Source organism: Carettochelys insculpta, chromosome 1 (genome assembly GCF_033958435.1).
Source record: "Carettochelys insculpta isolate YL-2023 chromosome 1, ASM3395843v1, whole genome shotgun sequence".
Taxonomy (NCBI): Eukaryota; Metazoa; Chordata; order Testudines; family Carettochelyidae; genus Carettochelys; species Carettochelys insculpta.
Genome location: NC_134137.1, coordinates 170345793 through 170358100, shown reverse-complemented (window position 1 = coordinate 170358100; position 12308 = coordinate 170345793). Strand labels below are relative to the sequence as shown.

The 12308-nt window shown below is 37.1% G+C and overlaps 1 protein-coding gene across 7 annotated transcripts in view; it reads right to left on the bottom strand.

The window, feature by feature from the left end:
- The window catches only part of KDM6A (lysine demethylase 6A), a 295712-nt gene that overhangs the window by 28507 nt on the left and 254897 nt on the right, over nt 1–12308 (bottom strand). For 4 of the 7 annotated variants that reach the window (XM_074995188.1, XM_074995198.1, XM_074995205.1 and 1 more), the window contains 3 exons: nt 4111–4240; nt 2718–2823; nt 1674–1879 (listed from right to left, as the gene is read on the bottom strand). In XM_074995188.1, coding sequence (XP_074851289.1) covers nt 1674–1879; nt 2718–2823; nt 4111–4240 — 442 coding nt within the window. Of the gene's footprint in view, nt 1–196; nt 356–1673; nt 1880–2717; nt 2824–4110; nt 4241–12308 lie in introns of all 7 variants that reach the window. The other 3 variants (XM_074995163.1, XM_074995170.1, XM_074995180.1) reach the window with 1 other exon arrangement.

Sequence of the window (12308 nt, the reverse complement as noted above, 5' to 3'; positions counted from 1 at the left end):
TTATATATACACTTTTACATTCACTCCCTTTTTCCCTACTGACAAAAACATTAGTTTGGCCCAGCACCCCATCTCAAACCCTTTGCATAATTGTAGATTCCTCCCCTGACAATAAGCAAAGCTCCAGCCACACACCTCCCCAGCCCCACTCTCTGTATAAGGTTCTGGCCCATCCTCTGACCCCTTTCTAGCTTACCTTATGGCCCTGAGAACCAGTGGGGCTTAACGCTTCTGGCAGCCCCCACCTTCCAACAGCGTTGGAATGATCAGGAAGAATACAATGCTCGCTCACTTCCCCAAACAGCAGCCGGAAATCTTCAGTGGATATCCCATTTCCCCAATCACCATTGCAGATCTAGAAAAATCCCATTTGTGTCCCTGATCAGCCCAAACCAGGTGCCATCAAAATCCCCCAATGTAGCCCTTCCATCCCACCAGAGTATCCTTGATTCCTTCTCCTAGTTCCCACACAGCCCATGATTAGTCCTCTCCACTTTCTTGAAAACTACACATCCAAGTCTGGATTTCCTATCATATATTACTTCTAATCTATAGGTCCTAGAATTAGGGATACTGCCTCAACCCATGCCTTGAAGTGACTCCCATCATATGCAGCGCTTACAGTTTGGTTCCATTGCTTTTGTCCCTCCAACTATATTAATTGTTCCAATACCTGTTGTAGTATGCATACAAAGTTCTTGTTTCTCCCCTGATTGCAGTGCAAGTTGTAACTTAAAAGTTCTCCTATCCTTGTCACACCTCCCTCAGCCCACCACCACTTACTTCCTTTGTGATTAAAATGAAAATACCAGCCCTCGCCTCCCTCCACTACTGCTGCTTCCCAAACTCTAAGAGGGAACTGGTCAGAAACACCTTTCAATTTTTTATCTACCTAGCTTAGTATTTTCATTCACCTAGGATAACATCTGTGTGGAGCTTTCAAGAGTTTCCAAGTTAACAAGAAGGACGTACTCACCACCAGAATTTATGGCCACAAATAACTAGCATATCTTTTTCATTTTTACATTAGACAAGGTTGGCAAACAAGATGTATTTGAAGGAAAGCATGAACTCTAAGTATGTGAAACAACTTTTTTTTTAATCAAAAGAAAATATTAATTTTAGAACCCAAGTAATTGCCACACATAAGTACAATTACATAATAGCAAACCCAAAATGCCATTACATAATATTAAATATGGAAAGCATTAACAGCTATATTTTTGAAACGATATTATTTCTACTGTATCAAATACTTGAGTTGAAGGAAAACAGTGCGTGTGGGCTTCTATAAAGCAGCACAAACATATCACTATATTCTGAACAACAAAATTTTATTTCAAAATACTTTTCATTTGGAATTTAAGTTTACGTACTACTGCATGTCAGTCTAAAGAGGCAATTTTAAATGTAGGTGAAAGTGATAACTAATAGTCTTATACTAAAGAAATTAAAGGTGTTAGAGCTGAACACCTTATAGTCTATTTATCCATCTATTCACAAGGAATTTATGTCCATAGCCATGTGGTTAGTATTAATGGGAAACCACTTATTCCCAACACAAAATGATAGAAAGGACAATTTAAAAGACTAATTTTGGAAGTTTTTTTGAGGGCAAGTTGGTTGCAGAATCAGTGTACATCTTTCTTTACTATTTTATGAAGAACACTTACCCTTAATGACTCCTGGAATGAGGAGGCCTGGTATTGTGCATATTTAGCTATTGTAGTATGAGATCTACTGCTTTCACAACGCCAGATTTTCTTTGTTCCAGTAGGGTCCCAGTTTTCATCTGCTGGTTGAAGTAACTGTGTCCTCACTTCTACTATGTGTTCATTATTTGCTTCTACTAATGTTTTAGTAGAAAAGAGTCCTAGATCTAAAGAACATGAATATGGGTCATAAATGACAGTTCAGTGTAATGAAAAGGTTAATAAAACATTGGGAAGGCAGAGATGAATACATTTGAAAAAAATAAAGGTATGTGATGAAGCACAGTGTTTCATATTTTATATGAAAAGGAAATATGTAATTTTAGGTATAATAAACAGTCCAATTTACTTAGATGTCACATTAAATATTCATATAGTAACAAGCCTACTCAACAAATTACTGTAAAAACCTAGAAGATATTTAGCTGCATAAGAATGTCCTCCTAAAAAAAGGACATAAATATTGTTAGATGAAATAAATAAAAATTTAGTAGCAGTATGACTAAATCTACTATTTCTGAATATAAATGTTTCAGAAAAATCCTAGCCTATTCAAAAATACTTCTATTACACAATACATATCCCAGTAAGCACAAAAATTAAAACCCCAGATCTCAAAATGCTTTCCATTGCAGGTGAATTAGTATGCCCCATTTTATAGATGAAAAAATTAAGGCACAAAAATGTGTGGGCCAAAAGTTTCAAAGACAGAAGCCTCTTGTTAGGTCGTGAAAAAGAAGATTAGGCACCTGCTTAGGTAAAGTCAATGGGAGCTGCTAGATGCTAAGTACAGAAATAATTACTTAATTTGCAGAGTACATATTACCCCAATTCCTCATGGTATAAACATGAATATATTAATGAAATAAAACTGACTTTTGTGAATACTTCAGAGATTTTCTACACACATACGTTCCTGTAAAAAGAAAGCCTATTTTGTGCTGCCCCCCCTCTATTTTTTGGGGATGGGTGAGGGAGAGGAGAAGGGGAATAAAACAAACTTACCTAATTTAAGAGCTCCAGCAAGGCCACGTATTACAGTAACAGGGTTGTTTGGATTTGTACAAAACTGATGTAAAGGTGGAAAGAAAGCATCACGTTTATTTTCCAACTGTAAATTACAAAGAAATATTATGTGTCAAGGGAAGTTAGACCTTTTTATTAGTAAAATACACAATTACACTGGAGGAAGTCAGAAATCCTAGCCATTTTCATTCACTCCTGTGACTAAGCAGTTATGTCACATATTTTCTTGTTTGAAATTAAATTACTTACTCTAAATTACTCCACTGCAAAAATTCTATTGAGATTGCTTTGGTGCAAAGCTTTTCTAAGCTCAGTTTTACAGCAGTTTATTTCTGTATTTGACATTTGAGTCAAAAATCCAGTAACGTGTTCTATATAGCTTCTCTTCAGTATTTTTACCTCAGCAGAACTACTTCCTTTATTTCCTGTTATTCCCCAAACAAAATTATCTAATTTCTGTAGTATATATTTTAATAAATAAGATTCACACACAATTATTTTTATCCTCTACTGTACATCTCCAAAACTATCGAATTATTTTTAGAATAAGACAATTTCATCTTTAGACTTTTCAAAAGTTGTAAAATAATCTTTTAAATAACATTCAACGGTAACTGCATAACAAACAAAAATGTCACCAACATTGTTCTACTGTTAAGTAGAACAATAAACTTAAGTCAGTTTTTTTAAAAAGTACTTAATATGTTTTCAGTTGAATTCAATTTTGCTCATCTCCAATCTTTCAGCATTTTGCCTCTAGGGGTCAGTACAGGTCACATATCCAAGGAAAACACTGAACTGTTGTAAGAGCCTAAGTTACTCCTCCACGACCAGAATGAGGCATGAATAAGGAAATTTCTCAAGCTATTTTACACTGCAGCTTCATCCTTATATTCAGCTTTTGCTATCATACTGTTACTGTTACTTCAACTGATTTTTTTGCTGTATTCTGAGATATATTGAATGTAAGAGAGTTCCATTTAGTTATCTGCGCATACAGCTGTATGAATAATCCCATGCAAATTCATCTTAATATATTTCATAAATCCACTTGAATTATTAGTGAGTTGTGTTTTATGAACTTTCATAAAATCAGTGCTTGAAAGTACTAACAATTTAAAAAGCATTTCTAAGGTGTTTTCATTTAAATTGAGAAACCAGACGAATTCTCAAGTTTGAATCGCTTACTTTTTTTTGTTTGTTTGTTTTTAAATATATAATAAGATTCTCTTTGGGGTTAAAATTCTGCCTTTTCACATACTGTACCTTGAAGGTAAAATACTTTGTTTCAATACTTACTGAAATTTAAAAGCTAGCTGAACAATTATAAAAGCCCTAACTGATCTATTCCTACCAGTTAGTTGATACTTACATAAATACTAGGTGTAGGAGGATTCAACTTGTCCTTTGGCAAGGGAGGATATGGTGGAGGTGGTGGTCGTGGAGGTGGACATTTATCCAATAAAATGCTACTGTTAGATAAGCCATTTTTACCCAGATTCCTAAAAAGGAAAGAGAGCTGTCTGTGTGAACATTTGATTAAAAATTTACAAATATATTTTCTGAATATGTGCTGGCTACACATTAGGAACAACATAAAAATACGAGCGATTTACAAGAGTAAATTGTAATTATTCACACTATCTACACCCTGACCCCCAAAAAATTTACAAAAGCACCACCATTAATTATATTTTAACTAATTTCAAAATAAAGAAAATATTAATTATAATTTATTACAGCAAACTGTTTTTAAACTTGAAATACAGTAGAACCTTATTACTATGATTGGCACTGACAACGAGGTGACCCATTCATAGCAATAAGGAGTAAAAATCGCCTTTCAGAACAAAACTATCTTGTAATAGATGATATGACATTATTAAAATTGGTTACACAGAATATCACACAAAAAGTGTTGAAGTCACAAATTGCAAATTTGCAAATCACTGAAAACATATGATTAAAAACTACCAGACTCTAATGTACTTTATTCATTTATTTCAACAATTTTAATTTTCTAGTTACATATTGTATACTAGCACATACATATTGTAGAATAATTTCTTGAAGTCACTCTGCTGCACTTAAGTTTTAAATCTTTCTTGGGAGGCACAATAAGGCACAATACTGTGCTGGGCAATTAGTGAAGTGAGAATTAATGAATATACTGCCTTTTCCCTTTGTCTAGGAGCTGAACTATATGGTTACTTTTAACTGCAAAATCAATAATCCTTTCCCCGCAAACAATGACGACATTCTATATGCATATAAAAATATGCAGTTTATGTGACATGAGCTATGTCTACACGGGGATGCTACATCGAAATAGCTTATTTCGATGAATAGCGTCTACACGTCCTCCAGGGCTGGTGCCGTCGACGTTCAGCGTCGACGTTGGGCAGCACTACATCGAAGTAGGCGCTGCAGGGGAGCGTCTACACACCAAAGCGGCCCACAACGAAATAAGGGTGCCAGGAACAGCTGCAGACAGGGTCACAGGGCGGACTAGCACTTCCGGGGCAACAGCAAGCCGCTCCCTGAAAGGGCCCCTCCCAGACACACTTGCATTAAACAGCACAAGATCCACAGAGCAGACAACTGGTTGCAGACCCTGTGCATGCAGCATGGATCCCCAGCTGCAGCAGCAGCAGCCAGAAGCCCTGGGCTAAGGGCTGTTGCACACGGTGACCATAGAGCCCCGCAGGGGCTGGAGAGAGCGTCTCTCAACCCCTCAGCTGATGGCCGCCATGGCAGACCCCGCTACTTCGATGTTGCGGGATGCGGATCGTCTACACATGCCCTACTTCAACGTTCAACGTCAAAGTAGGGCGCTATTCCCATCTCCTGTGGGGGATAGCAACTTCGACGTCTTGCCACCTTACGTCAATTTCAACTTCGAAATAGTGCTCGCCACGTGTAGACGTGGCGGGTGCTATTTTGAAGTTGGCACGGCTACTTCGAAGTAGCTGGCTCGTGTAGACACGGCTGTAGTATCTTAAATCCTTCTCATCTAACCTGTCAGAAGAAACATACAAAATGTGATTTTAAAAAAGTGATGCCAAGAGGACTTACTTGAGGTACTACTTTAAATATCTAATTGAGACGGCTCTATTTCAGACTAGAAATAGTCACATCTTTCCAAAGAATGATCAGTACAAATAACCCTCTGTCACACACTATAATTCAACACAAGGAGTACAAATAAGAACTCTGAAAAAAGGCATCAAGATCCATCATGTTATATGCTACCTCTGATGTATGAGAAGTTATCCATGTAGCACTATGCAAGAGTTAAGATGTGATCAAATGTTCAGTATCACTCACTGTACTGCATATAATTAACTTGCTAGACTAATTTGATCTTAGATTAGTTTCTGATGGAGTAACTGCAGAACAGTGGACACAAACCCAAACAAACCTGTGCTGACGCAATGCAACAGCTGAAATTTTACACTCTTAAAGAGAAAAAATCTCAAAATTATTCTTCCCACTGCTACTATAATTTTGCTTTCCATAGCACATAGTTCTGCAGTTGGTATTACCGCATATTGTTATTTGTATTACTACATCACCGAGAGGCACAGTGACAAACCATGACCCCACTGTGCTAGGTGTCAGTCACGGAACAGACAGCTCCTTGCCTCACAGGCTTTGTCTAGATCATGGGTGTCCAACCTTTTGGCTTGCCTGGGCCGCACTGAGTGAAGAGGAATTGTCTTGGGCCGCATATAAAATATATAATATAGTTAATGTATATAAATAACAAACTTCCTTTTTTTATATTTTTTATTATAACATTAAAACAAAAGAGGGCAATATAAACATAAAACTAGTGGGATATTTGAGCTCGTTTTTGTGAAACCAATCCATCAATGTCTGGTTCGATGGAAGTTGTTGCAATTCTTAGTGAGTTCTCAAGGTGCTCGTCAGAAAATTTTGATCTAATTTTACTCTTCGTGTGCTTCATCCTTGAAAAAAGTTGTTCACAAATGTACGTACTGCCAAAAAGCGATGACATGAATAAGGTGTGATTGTGAAATGAGGGATATTTTTCTCTGGGAAGATAGGACTTATAAAAGTCTAGTAAAGAGACATGATCAAATTTTTCTTTGAGTTGAATGTCTGATTGCAACTCTATACATTCCATTTGAAAATTCGCAGGTAATGTATTTATGTCGACTGAAAATGGAGTCGTAAATATACCAAAAAATTGATGATTTTTTTGAAAATCTTGAAACCTATTATCAAATTCCTGTATCAAAACTGAAAGCAAGGCTGCATACTTTTCCCTGTTCACAGGACTGTGTTTAGTCAACGTATCAAAATGCATAAAATTAATTGCCATAACTTGAGCTAACCATAATTTAAGTTTCATTTCGAATGCTGTTATGGTTTGAAACATAGCACACATAAGTTGATTTTCACCTTGAAGACGCATGTTTAACTCATTTAAATGAGCAGTCAAATCCACCAAAAATGCTAAATCTGTGAGCCATTTTTCATCTTCAAATTCTGGCACAAATTTTCCTTTTGATTCCATAAATAACTTGATTTCATTTAGCAAATTATAAAATCTTTTCAACATTTTACCCCGACTTAGCCACTATACTTCAGAAAAGTAAATGATGTCCCCATAATCAGCATCCATACTTTTAAGGAACTCCTGGAATTGGCGATGATTCAGTCCCCTGGATCTTATGAAATTCACAGCTTTGATGACAATTTGCATGACATCATCCATTTTTAAAGCTTTCGCGCATAAATTTTCTTGATGTACGATGCAGTGATATTTCATCAAACGTGAGCTGCCGGTGGCAACTGCACCATCTTCTATTAGTTTTATAAGTCCCACCTTTTCACCAGCCATAGCCGGGGTGCCATCAGTGGCTATACCAGATATGTTGGCAAAGGTTAAAGAAAACCGCTTTAATGTAATTTTTACTGCTTCATACAAATCAAGAGATTTAGTTGTGTCTTTTAATGGCACCAAAGAAGCCATTTCTTCAGTGAGATTGTATTCGTTATCAATAACCCTAATAAAAATGGCAAGTTGAGCCATATCTGTAGCATCAGTACTTTCATCTATCACCAAAGCATAAAATTTGAAATTAGCAGCTTTACTCTCCAAATCTCTTTTGATAGATTTTCCTATTTCTTCAATTCGCCTGGCTACAGTCTGGCGAGACAAACTGATTTTAGAAAAATCCATTTTTTTATCAGGACAAATTATATCTGCCATGCTTTCCATACATTGCTTAATAAACTCACCATCAATAAATGGTTTTGATTTTTTTGTAATCAGATTTGCTTCCACATAACTAGCTTTCACAATAGAGTCTGTTTGAGTTGTAATTTTTAAAAAAAAAAATTGTTGAGATGACAGACTTTTTTTCAGTTTCGCTATTTTGTCTTTACGAAACTTTCCTTGATATACATCGAATTTGGCAGCATGTTTTTGCATATGTCTTTTCAAATTGTAATCTTTGAAAACTGACATGATTTCCCTACAAATTAAGCATAGTGCCTTATTATTTGGTTCGACAAAAAAGTATTCATCTGTCCATTTTTCGTTGAACACTCTTCCTTCATCCACGATTTTTCTTTTTTGGGTTCTGTTTTCTTTTGACAGGACGTTGAAGCCATGCTCGGATAAAAAAATTAAACAACCATTTATTTTTCTAGTATTAGCGATGTTGTATATGTAATTATATCAATATCATGAGCAAAAACTATTTGATTCATTTTTGTACTTACTCCACCACACCTGCTAAAAAACTATTTTAACTTATTAAATTATTTTACGAAGTAATACAAGAAGCCCAAGTGCAATAATTAAATAAGAAAACTTACATGTCTGCTTCCCAGCCAAAAAACTTAGCATTTGTTTGCTGGGTTAATAACAATAAACGCCTGTCTTCACAGGCACACACACATCGTATTGTCACACACATATTACTGGTAATCGTTGCGTTTTACTCGCCAAGTCGCACAAGTGCATATAACGTCTGACACACGCGGGTTTCGATTCGACTGACTCTGTGTGGTGGGCGCGGGAGGTGAAGTTAGCACTGCACTGAGCCCTTCCCTACACAGCGTTCTGTTGTCGCCTACCCAGTCCGCGCTCGAGTACCGCGCAATCGAGTCATGAAAAATATTGCTAAAATTACATAATAATGTTAAAAGTTTACGATCTTGTGGGGCTGCATTACTAGCTGTCCAGGACCGCATGCGGCCCACGGGCTGGACACACCTGGTCTAGATTGAAGAGAATTGTTGGCAAAAGATATGCAAATTGCACAAAGTATCTGTAAAGTGGGTCTTTGCCCATGAAAACGTATGCTCCAATAAATCTGTTAAGTCCATAAGGTACCACAGGACTTCTTATTGTTTTTGCAGATACAGACTAACACCTACCCCGATACTTCTGCTTAAGTGTGTTGCTCAATCAGGGCTTAAAATGCCAAACAATGTTGCAATTGGACCTCATTGTTGCAGCAAAATATACCTATCAGGTTATATTGACAACTCGATGGGATCTGAGTTGGACATCTGTCACTCCAGAAGTGAACAAGATAGAGAGAAGTTTTGCAGCCAGAAGGTGGGTTGGCCTGTTCAATTTACAAAAGGTAGAGAAGAAGAAAGGAGGTAGTAAGCCAGGTGATGTTAAACTGAAAGAAGAAGGTGCCAGTCAGGTGTGAACAGAGCATACAGTGACATGACCCGACACACTTCTTCCTTAATGGAAATCTCCCAAAAGGCAGCTGTACTCTAGACCCTTCCCTCCCTCCCTCATCACAAAAAGACCCTCAACATGTCTGCTGCTTGACCTTTCATCTCTTTCCACATTCTGCAAAAGAACTTAAAACAAATTCTAGTCTGTTCCTCAGTATGCATTATTATCAAGCTTACCAGATTTTCCTTGTCATTGCCAAAACAGGAAACAGGTCTCTAGCTTCCCTTAAAGACACAGCAAGAACTTCTTCCATATTCCTTGCCCCTCTCCCCCTTTTCGGGCATCTACTGTGGATATCTTCTTTCATGACAGAGATTTGTAAAATTATGAATGGTATGAAGAAAGTGAATTGGGGCATGTTATTTCTCTCTTCACGTAACACATGAATCACCAGTCACTCTATGGCAGTGTTTCCAAATTTTATTTGGCTATGGAACCCTTTTAAACTTGAAAGAATTTTCCGGAACCACTAATAACAGTCTTTTATATGCAGCTGAAATAGTAGACCACAAATCAGTAAGGATAATAATAAACAAATGTAAACAAGGTCACGAAATTAACATTTAGTTTAATTGCACATATTTAAAAACAAAAAATCACATTTGGGCTACATCTACATTTGGGAAAAAACTTTGCAATGGCCATGCTAATGGCCAAATCGAAGAATACTAATGAGGCTTGGAAATGACTATTCAGTGCCTCATTAGCATGCTGCTGGCCATGGCACTTCGAAAGTGCTGCGTTTCACTCATACGTGGCTTATGTACACCGGGGTCCTTTTTGAAAGGACCCTGCAAACATCAAAATCAGTTGATAGGAATAAGGAGATTTCAAAGTTTGCAGGGTCCTTTCAAGAAGGACCTCTGTGTAGACGACCTGCGTGCGAGCAAAATGCAGCACTTTCAAAGTGCCGCGGCCAGCAGCATGCTAATGAGGAGCTGAATATTCATTTCAGTGCCTCATTAGTATTCTTCGATTTGGCCATTAGCATAGCCATTTCAAAGTTTTTCCGAAGTGTAGACATGGCCTTAATGTGTACAAAAAATTCAATCACCCAATGTGATGCACGCTCCCTGAGAGTCAGTAGAGGGATTTATTGTGGTATATAACAGGAGATCACACCACCCACTGACTGTGATAAAATGTTACTGTAGTGGAATTTTCTTGAGGAATTCTTATTTTCACTTCATGGAACCCATTCCGTGGAACACCATTTGGGAAACACTGCCCTGTGGAATTAAATGCTTAACACAAACAAAAGGACATATTTCTTTACATAACACACACACACCCTGTGGAACTCATTAGCAGGGGCTGTTGTGAAACTCCGAAATGTAAATGTGTCACAAAAGGACTACATAAGATCATCTAGGATAGGTACATCAGTTCTTATTAAGCCAAGATAGTCAGGGAAGCAACCCCATGCTCCGGGTATTAAACTTCTGGCTGTCAGAAACTGTGACTGGATGACAAGGGATGGCTCATTCTATAGTATCTCTGTTCTGCACATTACCTCTGAAAGATCTGCCACTGATCACTGTTAGAAGAATGGCCGTTGGTCTAGATGCACCATTGAGCTGATCCAGGTGATTCTCTTAGATTCAGCCTTCTACAGTGAACCCAGGCATTTCTCCTAAATAATTGGGATTAATTTTGAACTCAAATGTGTATTAATTCAGCTTAATCTTTCCAATATAAATTACCTTTGTCAATGCTGAATTTCAGCTACCATTAAGTTGTCCAATCATTGTACTTTGTTAGATCCCTCTAATTCTTCAAAGATTTATTCATTTGACTAATTTAAATAACTCATCTGCAAATACTGCCAAGCTGCATACATCTCCCACCAAAAATCATTAGATATGTCTAACACACACACCAATCTTCCCATTTGTGGGTAGACATACTCTTCTGTATATAAAAACTTCTGAATTGTTCCCCAAGAGTTCTTATTTCTTGTCTTCTTTAAAAAAAAATAAAGAATGCAAGTTTCAGCAACATTATGTCTGACTGGGTAGAGGAACCTGTGGGGGGTTCAGGGATCCAAATCTTAAAATTCCATATTTAACTGAAGGAGGAATAATGCTGAACTTTTTAAGAAAGGCATTTTCTCCCGTATGTTAATTCAATGCTCAAAACAGGAGTTAACAAAAACTAGTAGTTAATTTCACTAAAAATTAAAAGCTCAAACGTTCACTATCAACTCCTGTGATACTGTTTTACTAATTCTACAGTCATTCACAGCAGTAAAATCCAGAATTTATAAACAACAAAATGGAAATATCTTTTTGATACCGGTCCTGTTAGGTTTTCTTTATTCACCTTAAAAACAAGACAAAAAGTGCATTTTTTTCTTCTTCTATGTGAGTACCTGTTAGTGTTTATCAATCATTTATTCCTACTATTATTCCTACTACATTTTCAGTCTCAAATCATAACTAACTTCTAATTAATGACAGAACTTCTTCTCTCGCCTGAGTTACTTAGTTGTCTTCTGTGAAGGGCTGAAGAAATGATGTTACAACATGAAATGGGGTAAAATTTATTTCTAGCTAAATAACACTAGAACACGCTGAAGAACCCTATTATAGGAGTGTTGAGTGTCTCCCAACCTTTTTCATGACAGTTGATCTTCAGGGTTTGATTTCACGTACCTAGTGGTGATGTGCTAAATTGAACTGTCATGGTGTAGCTGTCAACCCCAGTACTCCTGGCAGTCATGAGTAGTAAGGGAAGTTGACGAGACTTTTTCCTGTCAAACTCCCATTGGCCGTGTGTACACTAGCCCCAAACTTCAAAATGGCCATGCAAATGGCCATTTCGAAGTTAACTAA